The sequence below is a fragment of the Balearica regulorum genome, chromosome 3 (genome assembly GCF_011004875.1).
Source record: "Balearica regulorum gibbericeps isolate bBalReg1 chromosome 3, bBalReg1.pri, whole genome shotgun sequence".
Classification (NCBI taxonomy): domain Eukaryota; kingdom Metazoa; phylum Chordata; class Aves; order Gruiformes; family Gruidae; genus Balearica; species Balearica regulorum.
In genome coordinates this window covers 67,288,193-67,314,987 of record NC_046186.1, presented here as the reverse complement: position 1 = coordinate 67,314,987, position 26,795 = coordinate 67,288,193, and the positions used below count along the sequence as shown (strand labels likewise).

At 41.6% G+C, this 26,795-nt stretch overlaps 1 protein-coding gene across 5 annotated transcripts in view; it reads right to left on the bottom strand.

Annotated features, from left to right (window-relative positions):
* PHACTR2 (phosphatase and actin regulator 2) overlaps positions 1-26,795 on the bottom strand; it is a 144,221-nt gene that overhangs the window by 11,457 nt on the left and 105,969 nt on the right. For 3 of the 5 annotated variants that reach the window (XM_075748282.1, XM_075748284.1, XM_075748283.1), the window contains exons 5-11: positions 17,782-18,018; positions 13,632-14,181; positions 12,270-12,463; positions 9,917-10,073; positions 7,718-7,773; positions 1,357-1,418; positions 197-334 (exon numbers count right to left, since the gene is read on the bottom strand). In XM_075748282.1, the coding sequence (XP_075604397.1) occupies positions 197-334; positions 1,357-1,418; positions 7,718-7,773; positions 9,917-10,073; positions 12,270-12,463; positions 13,632-14,181; positions 17,782-18,018 (1,394 nt within the window). The remainder of the gene's footprint in view (positions 1-196; positions 335-1,356; positions 1,419-7,717; positions 7,774-9,916; positions 10,074-12,269; positions 12,464-13,631; positions 14,182-17,781; positions 18,019-26,795) is intronic. The other 2 variants (XM_075748285.1, XM_075748286.1) reach the window with 1 other exon arrangement.

Sequence of the window (26,795 nt, the reverse complement as noted above, 5' to 3'; positions counted from 1 at the left end):
AATATGCTCTTCATAAGCACCCGAGTGGGTTTGCTAGGCTGCAAGCAGTAGATGCACAGTAGTGCCATGACAATCTCGCTACCTCCAGCAGATGTCATTCGTGCTGCTGCCGTCATCAAGAGAATGTAAACCAGAGGAAAGCCCCCCAAAAGTGACAGATGCAAGCATTTTCTTATAATCCACATTTGCCCCTTGCCTTGTCTGCGGGAGTTAACCTGGCCCAAGGCTTGTCGGCACGACGGTCGTAATCCGGAGAATCCGTGACCTCCACGTACTCATTAAATCGAAGGATTCTTCTTGCTTGAAGTTCAGCCACTGTAGGCCTCAGGCTGAGCTGTACGTGGGAGGCAGAAAATAGTACTTTTAATAAGATGAAATAAAATAAAATAAAAGCTGAGGGTATGATGTAATCTCAAGAGAACTTTAATGGTATTTCTAAATAGGGTCACTTTCAGGTGTCTATAAAAAGGCACCATCCTGGGAGTGCTGCACAGGAATGGGGAAGCAGCACAACCTAATTTCTTCAATTATAAAAATAGTCTTTGTCGGGCAGGTCACAGAGAATCGTGACAGTTATCCCTGGAATATTAATTGCAACTGCCACATCATTTACCCCACTAGGCATTAAGTCCTTTTGCAATAACGATTACAGTGTCTGCTGCGTTCAACTATACTATTGAAAATAAGCAGAATTTGGAGGTGCCTGCCTAAGAATTGCTTTTGAACACCTGGGGGTCATTACAATACCAAATTGTTTCAGTCACCTCAAACAGTATTCACTTTAATTAACAAAGGACAATCATATTAAGGAAACTGTATTTTTGCAGAGAAGGGCAGACTAGGGCTACGTATGAAAACCGCCCCCATCCTCTCCCCGAACAAGCTCCCGAAGTCAGGGCAGCAGATCCATAACTGCTTTATTTCCAGGGACAATCCCACCAGCAGTGGCCAAGACCATGGACGTGGTTAAAAGAACGGTGAAGGGATTTCTTAGGGCCCCCCCCACTGCTTTGCTGCCCTCCCCGCTGCTCTAGGGAAGAGAGGATCTGCAGGTGTGGCTGCCCTCGAACACGCATGACAGCAGTGGTCATGCTCACGTATCATTTCTCTCCTCTGCTTACACCGACAAGTATTGAGCATGCCCAGACTCCATATGCTTTTCCAGGTATGGGAAACCGCACAGGGTGGAGTTTCCCCCAAGATGGACTTGGCTTGTACTGCTTTTTAAACAGATTTCTAATCTAGGGGCATGACTGATGGACATTTGCAGTGATGTATATACACCAATTTTTAGAATCTTATAAAATAAAAAATCCTATGTACACAAATGCACAAAACAAAAAAACACATCATCACCTTTCTACTGAGTCTACGTTTTATTTCTCTTTTGGCTTCCTGTTCCTCTTCTTCATTCTTCTCTGTTTTCAGAAGAGATAAAAAGGAGTGAGTATTTAAGTATTATAACTGCACGTACTGTATTTCTCTTGGTTAAAAGCTTCAGGACTTCAAGTCCTGGCTCATGTTTCCTCATATTTCTGGGTGATCCTGCATGTGTTGCCTGCTTTTTGGATTTTGTGTGCTCTCATTTCTTTTCCCTATCCTCATTTCCTCCGATTCTGTAGACATCTCAAGTCACCATTGTGGGTCAGGAACACAGCAAAGAGCAGGCATCTGTCATTTCCTTTCTGTGTAACAGTAAACAAGAAGTACCCTGAAAGAGCTGCCTAATGTTTCATTTACTTGTCCTAACATCATTAGAATCACTGTGCTTTTAGTTCCAACATGCCACCTATGGACTTTAGAGTAAGAGTCTAATTATTCATAAGGGGCAAGGAACAGTTTGCTCTGAGTATCTGAATCAGCCGAGTGTCCTCTACTGCTACAGGATGCAATGAATCAATGACAATTCATTTCACTGTCATTTGTTAGTGCAAATTGGTTTTGTTACTTCAGTGGGGTTTTTTTCTGATTTTATGATGCAGGCATATGATTCAGCACTCAAGCCCTCTTGGTTAAGGGCCACCAGCTAGACCAAATGAATGAGTACAGCAGAAAATAACGTGCATTTTTTGAATGTATTTGGGCATGAGACTAACATGTGCTTTTAACAAATTTCTGTGCTAACCAAATTTGATTTCTTGAGTGCCAGTGAAAAACACACTTACAAAGGCACATTCACATGGACTCAGCTTTTTTTTTTTAATTGATGTACATTTTGGAGAATATTATTTGCCCTTTCAGTCCACCTCTGATGGTTATATGCAAAGTTAACTTTGTTGTGGATGAAATATCCCATCCAGAGATACCTGTAAAATTCTGATCCTGTTTTATTCATGGTTGGGGGTTATGGAGTCCATGTTGCAGTTCAAGGCTAACTATAAATTTAAAGGAATTAATTTATCTATTGTGGATGCAGCCAACCTATTTAGATGAAAAGGCAGTTGTAAATCCTGGTATAGTCTGATTTGCCCTGTCTGCTATGGCCAACCTGCTGTGGCAGTAAAAGCAACCTGGCCGCAGAAGACCTTCTGTATCATGAGCGATACACTGGAGGCAACACTGTAACAGGTCATCTCCTACTACTTGCAGATTTCCTTTGCTAACTCAAAGGCTCTCATGTAAGAAGAATACCAGAGAAAAGGGAAGAGGAACAAATGATAAAAAAGAAAAAGAAGAAAGTTACAGTAGGAAAAAGGCGATGCCAGCCCAAGACCAAGAGAAGAGTCCAACACCAACCCTAGGTTTCCATCAGCAAGATGCAGTCACACAGGCTTGCTGCCAGGATTAGGTTGGATCTCGTGTTGATGGCGATTTTACTGAGATCCTGAAATGTGGATGTAATTTATGGTTTATTAATAGCTTTTCTCCTAAAGGTGAAGAAATGGATGGCTTGTTCCCATAGAGGAACTGTAAACTGACTAAAACTGAAGAATGGAGAGCTAAAGATTAATCCTCATTTAAATTTTTTTTATTAATATATTTATCAATAAACAAGTTGGATGTATTTAAGGACTTATGACTTTAAATGAGAACTCTTCACCTAACAAAATCAAAAGCTCTCTGGCTGTTGTAGGACAGGTAAACCATCTGTAGACTTTTGTTTAAACATACTGTCGTTGCAATCAATAGACAGAGTAACTGATGTAATTAAACACAAACTATTAGTTTGGGGTTCCATTCACCTGGGAATCATTTGACATAAAAAATTTTGTCCCTTCATGAACTGAGTTTCTCAGACTTAAGTCTCAGCAACTCTCCAGCAGCGGTCACAGCAGGAAAAATGCAGCTGAATACACACATCACTGTACTGCCTTTTCCTGAATTTAATTTGTAAAATACACTACTTATTATTCATACCTTGACATTTCTTTGCTACCTAAACCACTGTATCTCCTAAGAAGCCGCAATAAGATGCTTGATGTAAGAAACAAGGGCTCACACTGCTTAATTCGCACCTTAAGAAACAACTACCAACAGCACCTGAAATACTGTTTTTCTGTAGTTTGGGGGAGGATAAAATAACTCAAAAAAGTTGATCTGGACATTTAGGAAGGCAGGAGGTTAGCTGCCTATCCCAAGCTGTGAAGCTACCTCCCTGTGGGCTGCAGACCCAGAGTGCAGATGACTGCACGAAGGGATGGCTGGACATGAGAAACCACCTAGAAAAGGGAGATGAGCAAAGCCAACATCTTAGCTGCTGGGCAGAGGGTCCGGGCAGGTCCTGGAGCAGGCCGTCAAGGAGAGCTGGAAGCCCATCTTTTGGAGGACAGCTTCTACAGGAGGCACCAGGCAAAGCAGGAGGGGATCGAACCCGTGGGGAACAGACAGTCTTCTGCATGAGAGGTCGGGGGGCAGGACATAGTTTATACAAGTTGTTTTACTTCTAGGAATAAAACTCAACAGCTAAAGGAAAAGGACTGAAATCTGGTGGCTGTTGCTAATATACTGAATCTGCTGTTTGGCAAATGGTCCCAGTCTACAGCACTGACCCACTCCAACTTGCTCTGAAAGCTCCTATTTCCCATCTCCACCCTGATGGGCACAGTGCTGCTTTAAGCTTGGTGCTACAGAAACACTGCCCTGATGCAAATTCCTACTAATGGTAACATCTGCAACATATTTTTGCTCTTTTAGGGTAAAAGTTTTGAAAGTTGCCATAGTGAGTTAAGAAGATGTGTGGTGCTAAAAATAATGGGTCTGGTGCTCCTGCTTCCTTCAGGTGGTGTGGAAAATTCCATCTGGAGGGCAACATTTTAGCTGCAGGTATGAACTGACTGGCCTGCCCAAACAGGAACACATTAATGCACAGGAACACACTTCTGACTGCTTTCCACCTTAAAAGCAGATCTAATCTGTGTGATGTGGAGAAAGAAAATATAAACACAGTGTTCCCAGCTGCAAGTCCCCTCCTCAGATGTCCCGCTGCTGCTGTACTGGCAAAGGACCAGCCCAGCGAGCGCCCTTTGCTTGCAGGAGTCTCCAGTGAGATCCCAGCAAAACTATGGTTTCCCTCCTTCCCTGTCTGCAGCTCCTAGGAGGTCAAACTGGGATTTGATTCCTGATGGAAACAATTTTGTTTAGCATCACATATTGTGGCGTTTGGGTTAAACAATCCACTGGGCAAAGCAGAACAGCTTCCCTGGCTTCTATACATTATTGCTCCTGCAACTTTTGCCATATTAAATCTGGTCACCTTCTTTTCTGTGGGGCATTTGTTTCATAGCAGAGGTGGAAAAGAGAAGAGAGATATTGTTCTGCCTGAGGACTGCTCCGTTCTTAACCAGAAAGTACTCCCGGAGCATAAAACTGAACTTTCCATTGTGTCCCTATGGGATTAGCTATGTTTAGACTTCCCTGTGGGCTTGCTAGGGAAAGAGAAAGAAAAGACAAACAAAGTGCTTGCCTCTTGCAGTGCTCTGGAACGCACAAAGCAGTTTCTCTTTCCTGGTTTTACAAGCAAAGATAACCATTAATATTCCTTAACCAGCATCAAGAGCTAAACCCTGTTGGCTACAAAGTCAGTACTGGCAGGCACGCAGGTGCACAGTACAAGAAGTTCAGTGTCCCTTATAAATACAGGAAAAAATACAGTTATCTTAATCTAAAATTCCTGGAAGAATAAAAAGTTTCTTTTCCATAATGCAATACTATAAATACTACTGGCTCAAAGCCAGTACACAACAAACCTGTCTATTAAAAACACAGGGCTTGGTCTATTCCTTCAAGAGGACTCTTGAGTTATTGTAAATTTGTTTTAGTGTGGGAAGACTCAGAAGTCTGGATAGTTTTATCCAAATTGTTTTTACAGAAATCCGCCTGCAATGTCTTGCAATTGCACCCAGTCACAGGATTTTCAGTAACAACTGGTTTATCTGGAAATATTATCACAACAAAACTTCTTGCAAGGCAGATTTCCTCACTAACTGGAAATACAAAAAAAGAAAAAAATATGGACTTTTTTCTGAACCTCTTAAAAGACTTGGGCTGAACTTAATCCTGAAGTAAACATTTGGACCTTTACCACTTAATGTATCCTCAAAGTCTGATAAATACTACTCAAAACAATACTTTCCCTTAGCTGCAGTTTACATACACGCAATAACATAACCCCTTCGCCCCATCCACTGCTTAAAAATAGGAGGAAGGAAGCTTTATGAAAGAAATTCCAACTTATTCACAAAAGCTGCCTACAACAACAAAGGCATTTAAGAGATGTAAACATTTTCAAATGATCCACAGGAAGGGAATGTAGTAATTTTGATAAATAATATGACTGCCTTAGAGCTGAGAGAGAACTTGCTCCCTGAAAGGGCTCTGAGTCAGACTGTCATCACAAACCCTGGCTTGCTTTGGTTCGCTTTGCTTTTTACAGATCACTCTCAAAATACACTGTGTCTCAGTGATGAGCAAAAACCAGTTTTGGATTCTCCACGTGCTCGCCGATGACTCTGCGATTTTTTTGTGATTTATAATGCTGTTTCCCAGCTTTTATTTCTTGCTCTCCCTTGCCACTTTAAGACGGCCCCCAGCAGCAGCAGGGGAGGACAGCCGGAGGTATGGAGTGCAAAGGCTGGTACACCGCCAAAAGCTTAAAGTAAACAAGCTGAAACCGGAGAAGAAGTCTATTAACTGCTTTCCAGTCTTGAGCTACTTATTGCAAAATCAGTGAACGGAATAAACAATGGCAGAAGGGATATTAAATACATCGCAGGTTTGTTGCTAGGTTAGTTATCTCAAAATGAGCGAGACAGAGAGGGCAGTAAGGAAGCCCAGCTGGTGCTCCCAGCACAGTGGCCATATCCTCGCCCACCAAGGATGTTCTGGAATTACCTTTCTCACATAGTCCAGCATGAGCGGTTTGTCATATAAAAAAAAGGTTCTTCATTCAAATTTTGTCTTTATTTATCTATGCAATCTATAGGTTAAGAAGTTACAGTCTTAGAAAGTCTATTCACACTATGCATTGGGCAGGAGTCCCCGACCCCTCTCTTATGCACCGTAACGCATGACCTGTAGCTTCCCTTTTTAGTAAGACACGGCTTTTGACTGCTTGGACAACAGCAGTAGGATTTTATTAGCATGGATGGTTGCCTGAAAGCCAATAATGGCTACGTCTCCTTGATTTGCTGGCCTGAGCAGGTGACTGAGTGATCAGTCCATAGACTTTGTCAGGTAAACAGCCCATTTTCTTTCCTTCCATTAGCATGCTGTGCACCGGGGTTGCACAGATGAACTCCAGCTTTTCTGAACGGTTGTTGGAAATAATGGTATTGTGCCCGCTCTTTGAGTTACATCAAGTGTGGAAAGTTCTTATACCTCATGAATAGATAAGTTTTGGGATTTGTTGCTATGTGTGAAAGGCTTCCATGTGCATTTCCTTCATTTATTTGTTCTACTTAAGCATCAAGTACTAGCTACCCTTGCAGAATGAACACAGAGATAGAGGAGCTGGGCATGGCAACTGTTACAGTATGTGCTTAGGTGACATCCATATTATGGAAAGATTTATAAAGGAAGACAAAAAAATGCCTGTTCTGAAGCATTTGTCAGCCTAAGAACAAAACCAACATAAATAAATGGGAGAATAGGTATAGAGGGTAAACATCCAATGTACTTCATTCCTCTGCCCCTGACTATTTGAACTATAGACTTACTTAAATTTTTCAACAGGGATATTGAGGAAGGATTTAACCAGCAGGAAGATATTCAATCAGAATGCCTCATGCAGGTCTCAGTACAGAAGATATTTATGACAGAAGTGGATATGAAGGCCAGCGTGCTGCAGTAGTTGGCATACACCTATTCACTTTCCCCTGAACACTTCACTTTTCCTCCTTCTACTCTGTCTTCCAACCTCCACCCTTATATCCCACCTCCGCCTCCTACTGACATTCCCTCCTCCTCCTCCTCATAAAAATTAGACAGAAGCTTAACCAGCCTAGAACTACTTCTAAGGGGTGTCTAAGTCATTCCTGGTCTTTGGGACCAGCTTCAAGAAGAAGCATTGTGACAAGCAAAATCTGGCATCTTGAATATATGCAATCTTCACAGCTAACATTACAGGTTAGGATCTAGTGTTGGTATGTTATTTTCTAGAACATAATTTCCCTCCAGTTATGGCTCTAACACTAGAGCAACAATGATAGGCTTCCATATGACTTCAACATATGCTCACTTTCCAAGTAAATACTAGTTGAAATCTGAATAAAATACTTACGCTTCAGGATATTTCTTTGCTCTAGCTCTTCAGTTGTAGGCCTCTGGCTAAGTCTCCTGTGAGAACAAAGTGAGTGAGTGATTTAAAACCAGATCCAGATAACACATTGTGATTTGTAATACAACTTAAAAGGGGCTTCTTATATGGCAGTGCTACTCTGCCAGCAGAGATGTTCAGCAACACAGCTAATTTCCAGACACAGTTATGATAACTGCGCATGTAACCTCAGTACCATTTGTTTTAATGTACTACTTTTAAGATGTACTACTGCCACTTGAACACATAAATAACTGATACTTGCATAATATTACAGAAATTGTACCAGCAAATTTAAATTCCTCATTTATAATTTTAGGTATAATTTTATGAAAGAGTTCATAAACATTTTCTCAGATATTTTGAAAATGAAAATCCTATTCTTTTTTTTTAAAAAAAAACAAACCCAAAACATAAGCTGTGTATTCCTCACTGATTTGTATGTACAATACAATTGGGAGTTTTAATTGAAACTTGATTTTATTTATATAACAAGTGCCATTAAAAACCCCCAACAAACGGAGATACTAATTTTCTGGTTTGTATAATGGAGAACATGGTTGATATTGTTTCTATGTTTACTAAACAAGTTCACTTGTTCACTTGAGAAAAGGAGCAAGAAAAAAAATCTCAGCAGTAAAATGTATTTTGCAGATGTCTTAAAGACGACTCCTTGTCCAGCAAACCTCACACGGTTCACTATGGATTATCTTCAGCCTTGTGAAACCCATCCGATTCAAACCATGCTTGGACTTTCAGATTTGGCGCGAGGACCGGCGGGTTTCCCACAGGTGACCAGTCCCCGCTGCAGGAAGTCCCAGGCTGGGACCCGACCCGACCCTGACCGAGCTGTGGGAACAGGTTTCCCATCGGACCTCGATGCTGCTGGGTGCTGACCACCACGCCAGGAATTTTTAAGGAACTGGCGTCAAACTTAGTTACGACTTCAGGCATGAGCACAGCCCTGACACGCATGGATGTTGTCTCCTGCCACCGAAGCCGAGCTGTGTGGGGAGTGTGCCAACTTCCCGGCAGAACCAGCAATGTCCCTGCGCAAGGAGCTCCGGACGGGGACCAGAGCAGCTTCGGCAGTTCAAGCCCCAAGAGAGCACCAACAAGCAGGATGAGATCACCGGAGCTCGGATTTGGTCAGGAAAGCGGTGATAACAGCCACACCGCTTCATTAGCAGAAGAAAAATGACCCTTGGGCTCTACACAACAGTTGTATCACTTTTATGGTTAAGGGATGAAATAAATGACTTAGCCAGCCAGCCGGTTCACAGAGCAACTCAGCTCATCTTCTAAGTGCTGATGCAGGGCTGCCGTACTCTCTACTGGAGCAGTACTGGCTGGAATACCCATTATCTGGAAATCTCCAACAAACACAGGACATCCTCCAGATCTGCCTGGACAATATTTCTGGGCACAACAGAAACAAGGACAGGTCTGGGAAAATCCAGACATGTTGTAGGCTATTCTCAGAGACCATGAAAGCCAAAATTAACACTTATAAGGATTTTTTAAAAAACAGCTTGTAAAAATTAGGGGTGTGTGTGTTATGCAATGTTCTCAAGTCCAGGAAGAAAAAGTAATATACATCCCATAGCAGTTAAACAGCATGAGAAAGACATCTCAGAGGTGGGCATAGTAAAACACTAAACACTGACCTAGGAAGTCAGCTTCCCTCCACTTCTTTTGCTGGAACCAGCATGTGGATAATGAAGGAGTTAGAGAGCAGGAGGACGATGGGGAGGGCCAGGAGGCACAAACATGCACAGACCAGCTCTGTGTGTCAGGAACTACTACTCCATCTGAGATGGCAATATACAAGTGCAAGTCACTGCTAACCAATTTGAGAAAAAGCTTGAACCATGGCATCGATTATTGTGGAGTCACTCTTTTTCTCTTCCTCTTTTTTTTTTTTTTTTTTTTAAACCAAACAGCCCAAAAGCCCAGAGGCTCTCAGATTTGTTTCTTGCAGAACAAAAATGCATTACTGACTTTTTAACGTTTTGTGAGAAATAAAAATACTTTTTTCCAGACAGCTGTACCAAGAAAATCCTGCATGGCATATTGGGCTGCATTTAAAACATGAACCCAGAGTTCTCGATTCTCTTCCTCCACCTCCGCCCAGTGAAACCACATTTACTCTGCGACTGATACCTCACTAGCTTTGTTCCAATCTGATGTCTGATTTCCTGCCTCTCCTCTTCAGATGTGCGCTGCAAGATGTTTTTGTCTTCTAATTCTTTCTTAGATGGTCTGTTGCCAAGTTTGATAGCAAGAGTATCCCTACGACGAATTTTACTTGCCAAAGAGCCTGAGGAAAGGAGGAGGAGGGTAGATTTAGTTCATTCATGCTTAGGTTACAGACACAAACTCTGAGTAAGAACTTTAATACCTCCCCAAAGCAGCCTTGTTCCCACATGCAGGAGAGGAATTTTAATTAACATCAAAAGAAAAATAGTTCTAGCTCAGCTCACAACAATAAAAAGCTAAAGGCTTGGATGAAAAAGCTACAAGCCAAATTGATAGAGGAGTTTTATAAACATCACCTGTCATCTGTGAAGTGATAGGATAAAAATGACAAATCTACACTTAAGTGTCTTTGAAGTCTGATACGTTACAGTTTGGTTTATTTATCTCCTTAGTATATTTAGCAAACTGCTGCTCTTTTTCTTCAGCCTTAAATGACTGAGTTTCATTCTGTCATCATTTCCCTCATTCTTTCAATTTTTTTTTCAATCAAATACCACTTAGTTCTTGTACAGTGCTTTTCATCTCTAACTAAGTTGCAAATTGGAACAAAAAATACAGTCTAGAAAAGTGGTCTGAGTGCTGGTAAAGTAACCTAGGCAGGAACCCCCAGGCACTGAAGCAATCTCTTCACGCATAAAAGAGATGCAGCAGCAACAAGGGCCATGCAATTTTGTCAGCATTAGCTTCAGCCAGCTGTGGAAGGAAGAGCATTTTTCAACGGCCTTTAGTTCTTCTCTTGTCTCTTGATATTCTGATGGAGCGGGCTACCTATGTCCTGGGTTGGCAGGTTTTCACCACATAAGACGGTTTGGTAAGACCACAGGCTCCCAGCTCACTTATAAGACACCGTGCTGCTGTCTGAATACATGAATTTTTGGTTGCTACCACTTTGGATCCAAAACAAATGCCATATTCAAGCCAAACACAGAAGATTTCAGCCTCCTGCACTAGCTGGCACTTCACCTTCTGCTGCACCAATGGCCAAGGAAAAAAAAAAAAGTTAATTTTCCCTCACTCCCTTCAGTACAGAGCACTTTGGTGTTCAGGTCGCCTTCGCCGAGCACAGCGAAGAACGTCCTCCTGAGCGGCTGTGGGCAAGGCTCCTAAGCTATGGTTCGATGGTCATTTTGTTCTGACATAAGGCCACTCTGCAGGTGGTAGGGGTAGGGTTGCCCTCCTCTTCACCCCTGACAGCCTGCCGCTGCCACCTCCTCTGCCCCCACCGAGGTGCAGCCAGCAGGTGAGCTGGGTCAGGGAACTGATTCTATTGAAGATCAGCTCATGAGCCACCGCTGCAAAAATAAACATGAGTGCTGGCCTAAGGGAAAAAGGAACAGGGATTAGGCAGGACAAACTCCTTCAGCAGCAGCAAGAACTTCTGCCAAATTAAGAGTGATGATATAGTCATGACATCAGATGACTCTCAAAGCTGTAAACTTAGATGTAATCCACTGTGATCTACTCTGTCTGCTAAGGTGCTCTAATGCTTAAAACATCCTGATCAAAGAGGAACAAATGACTTTCAGACAGTGAAGGTGTTGATTGATGGGCTTTCTCTGTTGTCCACCACAGCCTGTTACTCCCACAGGAAACTCCGGGATCTCTAATGCAATTCAGTTGAAAGCCACACTGGTGCTTTACTGGTAGAGGTTCACGACATGGGCAAGCCAAATCAATGCCTCACTGATGCCCTAACATGGAGGCCTTGTTCCATCCTCATGTTCTTCTGAACCTGCCCTTCCCACCTCCACTTCCATCCGTGCAATGCTTGATGTGCTCTCATCACTGCATAGGCCCCGGCAGGTTTCTGATCACAACTATCTGGGAGAAGTGGGACACTCATTTCTCAGTAGTGGTAAAATATTAAATCATGCAGCCAAAACTTCCTCTTTTTACTTTGCTCTATCATGCACATAATGCAATGTGCAAGAGGTAGCCTGCAACTTCTTGGTGGGATGCCCTGCCAGACAACCAAATCCTGGAACAGAATCACCCATGGACTGATGTGCTTGCAAGCAGCTACATCCCTAAGACTTTGCTCTCTTCCAGGCCACAATTTAATGGGGGCAGCTGCACAAAAACTCACTGGTTGTAGGTGTCCTTGGACTACACTCAACCAGTAAGTTCCAGTTAGCAATCTGGATGCAATCACAGCAGCTTAGTAGGCTCTCTGAGCCAGTCCAGGCCAAACATGTATATTAGATATACCTGAAGGTAGCCAACCCTTCCCAGTACACCCTTCTTGTCAGGGGCTTACTTTCAGCACTTGCATTATCATCATCGTCATCATCATCATCTGTGTACAGTATTGGTCCGTCAGAGTCCGAGTCACTGCTGTGGCTGTCTCTGCTACTTTCACTCTCAGGAGGGGCAGCAGCATCAGAACCCTCCTCCACCGGTTCAGAGTGTGCCTGGTCAGGCGCCTCCGATTCTTGGTCTTCGGTAGCCAAGCTGTGAATTTAGAAGCAAACGTGGTGTCACGCTAATGCAAGCAGCACAGAACACGAACGGGAGACAGACTGTATAAGCAAGTATGAAAATAAAAGTTCTGTTATTCAAACTAACTTCTCTCTTTCTAAAAAGCATACATGTATAAAACATATATAAAGTATGCGTATATGTATCTTATGTTAGGAAAAAAGATGCAAGTGATCTGCAATTACATGCTGCAAAGCCTGTATAAAGAAAAATCCTAATTCTTTTTTATTTCTTGTGGGATGGGACCAATAGCACATAAAAACTACTATAAAGAGAAAAACAGCTTATAAAGTTGGGGATGAGAGGAGCGGATGGGAGCACAAAGCTTCCTGTTCTAGAAGCCTAACTCTATTTATTGTAAGTACAGTTTTATTGCTGTTGAGTCCAAAACATTCATGTCTATCACTGACAAACATGGAAATCAGCCAGAGAGTGCAGTAGAGGCAAGGGGAGAAGTAGCATAGGAATGTAATGCTGGCACAGATGTACCAGCAAGAATTTAAAGAAAAGTCTCTAGGCCACTGGCATCTAGACTAAACCCTCTTGGCTTGTTATGAAAGATGCTGGTTCTTGTGGCAGGGAAAAGACAGATTAATAAGCCAATTTCTTTTTTGCTGCCAACTACTTTGCTTAAAAAATATAATTATGACCTTGAATACATTTTATAGTATTTGAGACTTAGACAAGCTATTAGGCAGTGACAGACCAAACACCCACTAACTAAAGCCTCAAACTGTCATTTTCAAGTCTGCAAGGAAATTCAGCTATTGAATCGATAGCTTTAGCAATGAGATATTTAATGATACCCACAAAAAAGTAAACCCTTGTTGCAATTCAGCATCATTTTTTGTGTACCTTTATGAGAGAGAAATGAAAGTATTACCGGCTACTAGCTGAACTGCTGACCGCAGTGGTCACGTTAAGCCACACAACAACTTAGGAGGCAGGTTATGAGCAATGACCTTCTGAGGAAGCAGGAAGGTTTGCAAGTGAATGGCTCAAAGGCACTGGCAAGGAACAAACCAGTCAGCAGAAGAAACAGAGGAGATCCCCACATGCCTCCAGTGTCCCTTACGTGAAGGAATGTGGCTTCTTTGGCTGTGGGTCTCACCACTCACTCATGACAGCCATACTGTCTTACCTTTTTGTGTCTTCTCCACTAGCATCTGGATCGCTGTCTAGAGCTGTACTGCTCAGGCTCTCATCCATGCCATGCTCAGCCTGGAGAAGAGGTTTAGTATCTGATCTGGGGACGGCCAGCCCTGCCACGCAGCCGTCTGAGACATCCTGAGCATCTGAGGAGACAGCGGGCTGAGCGGCTGCAGCAGGAAAAGGGGGTGGAAGCGGGGGTGGAGGAGGGGCAGCGGTGGGAGGAGGGGGGACAACGAGCTTGCTCAATTGATCTGTGTCCTCCGTTTCAGAAATTACTATGGAAGGTTGCTCAGGCTCAGGTTTTTCCGCCTTCACTTCCGACCTGTTGGCTGTGGCACCTGAGGGGGAAGAAGCAGCCCCATCCGGCGCTGTTCGTGGGGCTGACTGTTTCCCAGGTTTCTTCTTGCCCCTGGGTGTCCCTGATGTGCCCGATTTGCTGGAAGTCTCCTTAGAGGCTTTGGGATGAGATGATGTGGACGAAGGAGATGGTGATGAAGAGGATTTGGAGACTGGTGGTTTTTTCGCATGAGAGGAGCTAGCTAAAATAAGAAAAGATAAGGCATTTTACAATCTTGCAACTAGATGATTTTTGCACCGTTCTTTCTGCATGGATTGAGGTGTGCTGATATTTAAAAAATGAAAAAGTTACACTTGATACTTCTACAATCCTTCATCTATATGCTTGAGACGAGCAAACGTTGCAGTTCAAATGTCACCTTTGGGGTGGAAAAACCTGAAATGATAAATACTTGCCCAAGAACAGTGGAGGGGATCAACCTCACAAATGGGTGAGAGTTTGATTCTAGCATTCTGCACTGGCCCATCACAACTTGCCTGCACATAATGTAAAAAGTCCACTACTTACTCCAAATGTGTTTAGTGCCCTATTTAAAAAAATTGCTGCCAGCGAAAACTGCCTGACCTTTTCTATTACGTGAATTTTTGGTCTGAGCACTAGGAGAACACCATGATTTTCCTTATGCTTTTCAGCGAACACCTCAACCATTATGGATATCAGTTAATTACCTTTCACAATGTAATTGCAAGTGGTGTGCTCCCAGTTAATGGCAAGCAGCAGAGGACAGCAAAACAAGATGTACTTTCAGGTCCAGCTGGAGACATCCATAAACCAGAGGCAGAAAGCCCTGCTCTCACTCTGCACAAATGATCTCCAGAAGGCAGGAGGCACTGAAGGCCTCCTGTATACCCTGGAGCTCTTCGTCTTACCAGTGACCAACTCAGGTAGGCTTGAAAATGTAGCAAAACAAGGTTTTGACACTAGCTGTATAAGCTGTCCAGTCATGTTGCTGTTTAATCCTGTGATACTTACTATATTGAAGCATATATGTATCAATGCCCAAGTTTGCAAGAGATTTCAGCTAGCCTGCATGCCCGTGTGCATTCCAGTCACATTTCTGATTGCTGTGTTGATGCGCCCATCATCTGGACTGAGAGCTTCAGACTTCTGACTTTCATTTAAAAAGCAATAAAAATGACAACCATCTTAATGATTCAGTCCTTTTCATCGAAATGCATCCAACTCAAACACTTCTGCTGTAGTAAAAACGCATTAACCTCAAGAGAACGAATGAAAGCATTATAAAGCTACGCAGCAGCCTTGCGGCTAAGCTTACCGAGTTAAACAGAAAGCTGTAATAGAAATCTGCTGAAAGGCCTACTTTACTTATAAGCATTTAAATAAAAACAAAACCCAGCAGATTAGGATAGAACCAAAATACGGGTACTGGCCATAATAAGCTCACAATATAAAAATAGCTTTCACAGCGACACTGTTCTCAGTCTCAAAGAAGATGGAAAATAATTCAGAAGACACATTATACCATTCTCTTCTGTTGCTGAATGTTATGGTTTATAAACATTTAGAGTGCTGTGAGGCTTTCAGTACATCTGGAAAAATCTGCAGAAACTTATGACTTCAGGCAAATCACCGTCTCTTTGTGCTGCAAGGCCAGTGCAAAGGGCAGAGTACAGAATCGACTGAGACTGCACTGATCATCCACATCCACTACACATCACTGACTTAACTTACCGGCAAATCAAAAGGAAGCAAAGAAATGGTACAGGCAGCAGTTCATAATTGCAGTGGAAATAGATGGCTCCAACCTGCATATTATTTAGCAGAAGCCTTACTGAGTAAGTGGATGGTAGTAAGAAAGGGCTCTGGTTCTCATCCAGCAAAGCACTTAAACACAGGCTGGAGGTCAACAGAACCAGTTACGCGCTTACACTTACACACTCCAGCATAATACAAATATACAGCCACACTGTAATTGTTGCTGGGAAAATGTCAGAAGATGTTTCCATTGAAAAAATCCTTACATTATTCTCAGAACCTTTCTGGACCTGCAATCACATACAGAAACTTGAAAGATTTCTCCCAGGGAAAATCCCTCCTACACTTTCACGTGGGTCAAAAGTGCTATTGCCATTGTTGCTTTTGACTGGGCTGGCTGACAATTTTCTGTCATGCCTCTTTTTCAGTAGAAGCTTTGAATTTTGATTAAATGAAAAATTTCATGGCTGTTATTTGCCTTTTGGCACATGTCCATGCCTACTTTTAAGCCCCCTTCTCCCAACTCCACTATTTCAGATTGGAAACCTGCTGTGGTGCCCTCAGGAGGGCCATGGCTCAGCTGTTACTCATATTCCTCTTCTCCTTCATGAAACTGGATCACTGGCTGCATCATGTGTTCGCTTTCACGGTGATCTGACAAACCTCTTGTACTAAATACTGCTCAGGTCTACTATTAAGTATTGCCCTACTTCAAATGAACACAATGTACCTAATGTTGGAAGAAATCATCAGTAGAATATGTACTATTTTATATAAGAGATATAGTGATATATTTTATACCCATATGGTTTCAAGCATTGTATAAAATTTCACCAAGGCTACTAAAAGACAAATCTGGAATCTGAATGTATTTTAATTTAAGAACTGAGATACCTGAGAGCTTATTACCAACCATTGGTCTAAACATTTCTTTATGTGATGGGTTGTTTTATTTCTGAAAGGTCTGCTGTTATAAGGTTCCTTCACCTGGGAAGAACTGAGTTTTCCAGCTGAATGTGAAATACAAGCAGCAAATTCTGGGTTTTCAAAATATTTATTCTTGTGGTTGTCTGATGTAGTAGGGACAGTTAATACCAAGTTAATGGATATTTTATGGCAAAGTTATTATTGTAACTCTTGTGGTCTTGCAATGTTTTCAAACAGTCCTCTTCTATGTGCTTCAAATACAAAATGTGCCAAAATTTACAAGCTATGAAGAAGTATACTTGGAGAGAAAAATGGAGGGACTGAAGGGCTTTGAAAGACTGACAGAGGACTGAAAACACAAGGCTTGTCTAAACTGGCCAATGCCTATATACAGTCTATTCATCATGATACTGCTTGCATTCATATTATATTTGGATGTTTTCATTTTGGTCATCGTCTAAATTACAACCATTCAAACTTGAGATCAGTACCTTAACAATCTTTAATCTAGCATCACTGTTGAATTTTGGTTTGAAAGTGCAGTGATAAACACATCTGCTATGTGCCTGCTGATGGACATTTTCCATTTCCAGTACGTTTTTAGGATCACAGTAAGTCATCAACCAGCTCAGGGAAGCCTGGCCATTTCTAATGAGTTACTATTTTTTATTTTTTAGCTAAAAACCCGCTGCTCAAGTCTTTAGAGATGTCTTCACGGTTTTATCCTTTATCTCTTTGAGATCTTGTAATCTTGTCAAATTAGTCAGAATAGTAGATATTTCCAGCAGAAAGTTACAGCAATACCAAGGTAGTTTTACTTTGGGGCAACTCATATGTTCTTCAGCAGTTCTCTGGGTCATTTTGTTGCCAGCATTCACACTTAAGCTCGGAATTCAATATAGTCTCTGATGTGCTTGGTGTTGTGCATACGTTCATTAAACAGCGAAGTGATTTGTCCGCTGTCTGGGGTGTCTGCAGACAGCAGAACCAGAGCTTTGCAGGAAGTTAGCCAAAAACACCTATGGCATGCTCTTTAGTAACGCTGCTACGTACGAAGGCAGAAGTTATTGTAAGACCAAGCCAAGCACCCCCATGCACATGCACCCACCATAACTGGCACTGCCTGTGCAGTACTCACCAGCTTCTCGATTTGCACTGTGACTTGTTGGCTTGGGCGGTGGGAGAGGAGGCTGCTTAGCAGGAGCCTTTCCCTTTTTTTTAGCATGAGGTGCTTCATTACTCTTATGGCTGGTGGTGGTGGAAGCAGCAATAGCATTTTTTGGTGGTAGCAGAGCTTTTTTAGATTTAGGCTTAGGCTTGGGTAGTGGTGGAGCATGGGATGCCGGTATTTCTGGGCAATGATCAGTAGTGCTCTCTATGGATAAGAAAGTGAACAGAAGCCAACTGACACAGACATATGCCACGTACATTCAACAGCAAGCCTGAAAATCATGACTACTTTTTGCTGCTTGAGCTCTTGGGAATCAGTAGAGACTTCTTCATCTTCTGCCTCTTATTGAAGTATTATCTTAGAAAAAAATTACTATCCGTCTCAATTCAAGTCCTTCTCATGGAAGATTTCTGCCCCACACTCTCTCAGTCTCATCTATTCTAGACCTCCAAGGATCATCCTTAACGTTCAGTATCCCCAACTAGACTGCTGGCTGCAAACTAAACAAGGGAAATGTCATTTACTCCTCTAACAAATTCCCTCGGCTTCTTTCCAGCCCTGTGAGATCAACAGGCTATAAAACTCAGATTCCTGTGAATCTGAATATGAACAGGGCCATTCTCTCAGCTGTGGGTTCAAATATGGCTATGCAGCTGAAATTTTCCCCTGAAGCAACCCATTCTCCAAAGCTGCAGACTGCTTGCTCATAGCAACTTTATTTTGGGTATTTTCCCCAGGGTATTTCTACTCTTCAGAAAGAGATGAAGCTAAATCAAATAGGATATCAATTGCCATGGGAATGCTCTCCTCTCCTGCAAGCTCTTTGGGTACTGTTACAAGACTGTACTTTTAAGAATCGCCAGATCCTTAGCCAATGGGAATTTGGACTGTATCTACATTGTGCCGTACAATAGGAATGGCTCCGTAGAGTGAAAGAGGTAGCACTGAGGACCCAATGCCCACAACGTGTATTTCAGGAGACTTGACTTTGGACAAGCTTCAATTCTGCCAATTGCATTCGCAGTAGTGGTGGGAGCCCAAGTTCCTGAATGCATCTTTTGGCTTAGTTTCATCCAAAAGAAATCTGGTTTGTATGCTCTGCAAACTGAAGAAGGGTAAGTGGGGATGACCAGAAAATTAACTTCAGAAGTGCATGCCTAATGCCAACTGTAATGTTAATGTAGGTGAGCCACTTACAGTCAACATAAAATTTTGCAACACAATGGCTATGGTTGTAAGACTAGCTGTTCCTAGATGGGAACAGCTAAAGTTCCCAGATGGGAATCTTTATCTATTCAATTACAGCAACTCTGTGCCCATTCGGTCTCAAGATAGCCTTCCCAAACCTTCCAGAAAAAGGATATTATAAAAGCAAGAGCATACCATCAGAATCACGTGGGCTTTATTTGCATGTTACTAAAAACTAGAGTGGTTGGGAAAGAAAGGAGTCAAGCAAATATTGCAAGGACTTTTAACAGTCTCTTTTATCACTCGAGAGGAAACCAATCCATTTTTTGCAGTATGTTCCCTATTAGACCCTCACTCTTACACACATTAAATGGTTGTTCCTGGATCTCCTGTCCATTCCCTGCTCTCTTCCTTCCCATGTAAAAGATTCCCAAGAGATAAGCAGCACCTTTTCATTTTAAGATCAGTAGATGAAAAACAAATAATGTGTTGGACAATGATGACATTTTTCATCTCAGAAACAAAGCCTTTTCAACCTCTAGCTTACAGCTTGTTAACATGAAACTAATGCATCACCTGCAGTTATTAAAAGCAACATGCACACATATGTCTCTTCATGAACTGAAGGAATTAACATTAGCTGTCCAGTGTCGTCTTCCTTTATTTCCAGCCCATTATAGACTAATATGTTCTTGCTAATGTTTTGCAAGAACCATTGCATAGCGACCTTTTATCAGCTTTCAAGTAGATTCTTTCGAGCACAGATTCTTGTACTACGTCTTTGTTTTCCAGAGAAAGAACTTTTGACCAGAGAAAGACTTTGGAAGAAGAAAGAAACATACACATTTGTTACATTTTGCTCTCCTCTTTTATAGCAAACAGCATCTCCTTGTGAAATTCTACCTACCTTCATTCAAAGTTGAAAAACTGATTTAATTCTGAAAAAGCAGGACATTTAAAAATTTTAATTCCATTAATAACAAACACGGCAAGAGAAGGTAAGATTTTTGTAAAATAGAAGGCTAAAGCTTTACTTAGTTGCAAATAAACACATCTTAGTGACAACCAATTAATAATAATGTTAAAATTTTCTTTAGAGAAATAAGTAAAAACTATAAATTAAAACCAAAATTGACACAGTTCTTTCACATCAAAGTTCTTGCTTGCAAACTTCAGTTGTGATTAAAAATGGCAATTTATATAACACCGATTTTAACTGAAATACCTTGCCATCACTGGGATATCATCTTTATCTTGGACAGCTCTTTCCATACTCTTACGTACATCATACCAAAGACTGGCAGACTCTTTCTGCACAGCAGCATCCTGTCTGCTCAGATAGTTACAGCTCTCATTGAGTCTTGACTGCCCCTTGATTATACACATGCCCTTTTCTCCGCCTTGACCAATGAATCTTCTTTTTGCTCATAGCCATGAGGAAAGCTGTGGTGAAGATGATTGCCTTTGACCATATCGTCCCTCTTGGCATCTTACCAGCTTTGTCATTTTTATCTTTGTTGGCTTAATCTTTTTTACCTCATCAAATATAAACTTGACTGCCCTCAGTGTCAAGTCTGATCTTGCCCAAACTATTGTTTCTCATTTACTCTTGAGATACAGATTTCCAGTTCCTACCTGACCAGACCATTATACCAGCTTTTGCCAGTGACAAGCCAAATTTTAAAGCAAATGCTTTTGATTGCTTTTCCTGTGCTGCCCCTCAGGTTTTGTGAACATTCATTGACTGTCCTCCCTCAAATTCCTCTCTGCTGTGATGCCACAGCTGATATTTTTAGGCTGCTGGCATTGTGCTTGTTATCCTGGTCTAGTCCCTTCTTGTTTTTCAGTGCCTAACCACAGTGTCCTTTGGAACTTTTTTGTGCCTTTCTGCATTTATGTGAGACACTACAATAAATTCCTGGTATATACACAAGTACTGTAGTAATACAAATAACTAACAACAGCAAAAGTGGCTTGGTCTTGAACAGTGACAGGGATAGTCTGATGTCTGTAAATGGCTCGAGATACAACTATATTGTTATTGTACCTCCCTAGCATGATTCTGCTTGAATATGGACCCCTGGTCTTCAGGCCTGCTTTTCCTTTTGCATCTTTTGCCAAAACAAGGAGGCATGTGAATCAGCTCACACCCATCTATTTGTTGAAGTCAATCCCCCAGGTACCTCAGTACCGGCAGCAATGTATTTTTATTGCTGTTGTTTTTCTTAATGTAAACATCTGTTCATCATGAAGTGATCTTTTAACAAAAGATCTCCAAAAGACCATCAGATAGGAATATCTTTTATTCACTGCTGCCTTGATCAAGACATCTGCTGTAAAAGCAATCCGCCTATAAATTACTCTTTAAATAGGAAAGCAAAGCAAATGTTAATGTCTCATTAAGCATTTGGATCAATAATATGCTTATGTTTAGAATAAATTTTTCAAAGGCCAGATTTTCAAGAAAGCTCACTTTGAGACCAGATTTTCTTGTTCCCAGAAACTGTGATTGGGGCCAGACTCTTAAGAAAGCTGTGTTGTCATGTAAACACCTAAATGATGGTCAGGGTTATAAAGTACTCAGTATACAACAGCTCTTGTGGGGACTCATCAGTCTCAAAGACTTTCAGAGAGATGCCAGTCTGCCACATGCACTGGAAAATCAGATGACTTATTTTGGAAGCTAAATGTGAGACCTTTTGCAAACTCTGGACCAAATGGACCTATGAAAATCCTGGGCATAGTTTCAGAAGCCATACATCACTGGGTTGTAGAACAGAAGATTTTTTTCCTTTGTTTCTGTGAACTTCTAACACTATGTAAAATAGAAGTTGGAAATAACATATGATTTGTTGTTGTTTGCAGGATGACTCCCTGCAAAATTAAACTCAATAAGAGTTTTGAGAATCATGAGTTTCCTTTCCAGCCTATGCAGAGAGCTGTGTTTTGATTAATCAAAACCCAAGAAGCTGTCATTCAGAAACATGGGACACAGGGCAAGACAAGGTGTCTTTTGTCTCTTTTTTGGACTCATTGACTGTGCTGATGCAGGTGGTCAACTCATACAAATCCTTTCATAAACTTCAGATTTAACCAGGTCCATTTTTTGTTCCTGCTATTGCTACCAAAATTCTGTTCAAGAAAAGACCCATTCTAATTGTTAGAAAGCTTCCTTTAATTTCCAGTCTAAATGTATTTCAAGCCACTGTTTATTCCTTTCTACTTGTGCCAGCATTGTCCTTTAGCCATGCTCTCTCCTGGCTATATACCAATTTGTTACATTCATCAAACGCACTCAGGTTCTCTTGGGCTCCGTTCTGCTAGGCTGAACAAGAACAGCTGTCTCACAATGCTTTTCACAGTTCTCTCTGCAGTTTTGAATTCATCTTTCTTAAAGATGGATGAGCAGATCTGCACATCTGCAGACTTCCAGATCTTACTCACTCTATGATTTCAAGAGCACCATGTGCAAGAGGTCTTCTAACAGAGACAGCGCAGAAAACAGGAGAAAGGCACAGGTGTAACATCTGACCTAAAGCCACCACATTCAGATACTTTGCATCGGTTCCAAGATAAAAAAGGAAAAAAAACCAACTGCCATTTTACATTGTCCAACTTCTGCGTAAAAAGTAAGCTGTTAAATCAAGAGAGAATACCTAAACCATCTTCACTGTCAGCTGCATACTTTTACCATTTCTTGGTCTATGGGAGACTTGGAAAGTGAAAGGCATGTAGGCTTCTACATTCCCTTATACGTTCTTTATAGATATGCTCAAATAATTCAACGGTTAGTTCATGAAAATCACATCTACAATCTTATTTCTGGAGCCACATTAAGATCGCTCCCCTATTTAAAAAAAAAAAAAAAGAAAAAAAAAAGAAATAGCAGCTTTATAAATTGGGCGCTTTCCTCTGCCACTCAAGTTGTGTGGGTGAGAGCCTGTGCCTCTCACGTCAGCCTACTGGAATGAGCCAGCCTGGCTGACCTAGTGGACAGGCTCTGCCCAAATACAGCTTTATCTAGAATAGCTTTCCTTTTAAGAAGATTTGGATTCAGCCTCATTTACATAGTTCAGGTGATGAATAGAAGATATACTATTCTTAGAAGAACTGGTTTTAGCCAGCAAATAACTCAGCTGGAGTGAGAGATTCTTTGGGAGTCAGGCAAAAAACCCACCCTTTTATGTATGGTGCTCATATCGATGATCTACAGAGCTCAGGAGAGTAGGAAGCCAGCTAGGCACACAAGAGGTAAGAAAGTCTCCCTTGTCTCTCACAGCGAGTAGTTTGCAGGATTAGTCTTCTGAGAGAAAGCAGGCTCCTGTCTGAGACCCTGGAAGATGAGGGTTACTATCTTAAATTCAAGACATTTTTTTCCACAGGTTTTGTTCCACTTTTTGGGGAAATAAAGAAAAGACTTCTGAGTAAAGGAACCTAGAAAATTTGACTTTGCAGAACATTCCTTGGTAGACAAATTAAAGCATTGGTCAGCAACGACACATGCTCACAAGATCAGAGCTTGTGTCTCCAACCTTCTTTTTTTTGGTTACCCATGAGAATAAGAAAAGATTAAATTTAATGGTAGATTTAAGGAGAACAGACAAAATACAGAGGAAAGAACCTCTGAACCCAACATACTAAGACCTGGAACCATTGCCAGATCTCATATTAGAGTTATCCTTTGGGAAAAAAACATTATGCACATGTATCCCATGAATTCATTTGGAAACAGGACTAGAAACTGTTTCCTTCACTGAAGGACATAAGAAAACCTGAGAGGATCAGTCTGCTGTAAATAACACAGGAACATTTCAGAAGCCTATGCTCCATGTCACCCACAACACCCACAGCACCCACCACAGAGCTCTGGCTTCCTGCAATGCAATTATTTATCAAAGCAGCATCTAACACACCTAACTGATGGCATGCAAAATGAAACTTCTTACTGCTTTTTTTCAGGCAGTACCTTCCTAATTGTTACTGAGCCTTTCACTTCTTCAAGCCCAAGCTAACATTGAAATGTGGAAGTATCAACCAGAATTATGACAAGATTTAGCTTGCTATGATAAAAATGAGTAAGACCTAAGTTTACAAGCTGAACCAGGGTTCTCTGGTACATCTGTGCACCACACATCCTGGGAGGGTGGAAAGGAGAAAAGCAGATGCATCAGCATGCAATGTCCCTATACCTAGGGAGGCAAAGAGTGGCAATTCTGACACCTATTCTACCGATGTCGCTCTTGGTCTTCTCCAACACTGCTATAGGGTGCAGGAGGCAGAGCGACTCCTTGGATCTCCTCTGCGATGCTCACACCCCACCTCGAACCTGGAGCACTGGGATCTGCTGGGGCTACTGCAGCCTCACGTCACAGGTCAGGAGCCCTGGCACGATGGTACAGTTGGGTCTGCTGCCCAGGTCTGACACACTGCCTGTCTCCTCGCTGCTCTGTGTCCCTTCCAGGGTGCTCACAGAGAACGGTTACAGTTTAGCTCTTTATTTTCTGCAAAAGATGCTAGTGACTTTTCTTAGTCAAAACAAAACAATTCAGAACTCAACCCAGTATGAACATAATGCAAATAAATGATCAAGGAAAAAGATTCCTCTGATTTCTCATCTGCAAAGCTTTATCCATCAATTGCCTGTATTATGTAAAATTGCCACCAGCTTCTTATTAACCAGCCTTAGAAATTTCCTTTTAAACAACCTGCTTGGATGACTGACATCATTACTACAAACAGTAACAGTTACACTATTAAATTGCCAAAGGGGATTTTTTCACCAAATACGAAAGGCACCTGTGAGCTGACAGGCAGCAGATGGGTACATGGTTTATGGAATTGCCTGGCAGCACAGGGAACAGCTTTCAAGGGTCGTCGTCTTCACTTACTTCTGCTTAATTCATTTTTACATTGCATGGCTGAGCCTATTGTTTGCCCTGTTGATACTGTATTTTGGTGGCTTATGCTGAAACAACTTTTCTCCTTTAACTTCTTTTAACTCCTAACATATTCCACATTCTACCATGCATTGCTGCCAACTCTCACCATATTATCACAATGTGCCTGTTTCACTTGTTCTTTTTAAGCTTCTAGCTCCAGCAGTCATCATCATATTTACACGAGAAGGCCATTTTCAAGACCTACTTGAACAAGAGAGCAAGTAAAGACCACCACCATTTCATAAGAGCCTTTTAAAATAACTTCATAACTTTCAGGGGCTGAGATGCATTTTTTGGAACATTTTGATTCAGCCGGAGTTGGAATTGCAGCACACTGTGCTACTAAACAGCAGGAATTAATCCTGTCTCCAGGTCTTATAAACATGGCAAGTGTATATAACTTCCTTCAAGATTTAGACATAAGAATTCATAACTCTAAAAAGCCTAACATTAGCCTCACTAAAGATGAACTCCTTGCATCCATTACTCCCGACTGTCCAGCTAGTATTCATTCCATCTATCTCAGTTCTCATGATGGAGGGCTGTGATCTGACACACCAGCATGTTTTATGGTCTGAGCAGAAGACAGTGAGCTCGGTATTCCTCCTTCAGCTCTGATTTTGATGCTCTGTGAACATTAGCAACTTCCCCTCTGTGGTTGTTAATTCCTTGCTCTGCCCGTGGGTGTGGGTGCAATGCATGCTTACTGCATCCACCATAAAAAACCGCCGAGGATTAATCTGTCGGGTGAGGTGCATCTGTGAGATGCAGTGGGCCTTACTCTTCCAACTGAGTTCAACAGACTGGCTCACCTTCTTGCTTAATGTGCTACAAAGTAAAGAATAACTGAAGTATATTCACAATGACTATCCAGAGAGTTGTACTGGATTTGCACTGTGTAACACCATTGCTGATGTGTCGAATTGATCCTTAACACCTTTTTTTTTTTCCCCACAGACTATTCCTCTCCAATAAGTCTTGTTCCTTTTCAGGGGACTCAAAACGTTTACATGTAGAAGAACTTCATGTTTAGATGTAAGAGGAAAGTATACTTGAAGTGTTTTACATCTTCTATATGGTCATATTGACATTCTATGAAGCCTAGAATAGCAAGTTTGCTCATTTTTGTTTTCCTTTTCCCTCCTCCATACCTACTTAATTTTTTGAGAGGGACTGGAGTCATAGCTATATATTCTTCTGTACTGAGTCTAATCCTGTACAGCAATCATTTTTAATTTCTCCCTGTAAGGTCAACACAATATATAGGGAGTGCAGAGTGCAATAATGTGTTTGAAATAGCTATTGAACCTTTCCTGCTTCATTGGAGTTCTACATTCTGCAAAGTCAGCTAGAGGAGATTTCAACATAGTGACAAATGTGTATTTCTAAAAAAAAAAACCTGGTACCTTAGGAAAACTTCCAAGACCTGACAGTTCCAAAAGGCTGTATTTAGGGATGCATGAAACAGTAAGTGGTCTGGTATAACCCCAAAGTTAACCTGAACCATTTTAAAGGAGTTTTCCATGGCTTTTCTAACTCTTTTACCCTGACCCAATACACATCTGGTTCTAGTTGGCACCAAAAGATAGACGTATTTAAATGTCATGAAAAAGGCTAATCTTGTATGTCTGTCTTGTTGGGAGACAGGAAGTAGTAGAAATCTCATAAGAAAGGCAGTTCTTGGACACCCAGCCACTTTTTACATAGTCGAGTGATTTACATAGCTCAGAGAAGAATTCAAATTTTTGTATTAGCTGAACCGATCCCCTCAACCTCAAGAGGCTCATTCATCACTAGGTAGAGGTTACTATGAGACATTGGAAAGGCTGCTCAGTCTAACAGCCAGCCATGAAG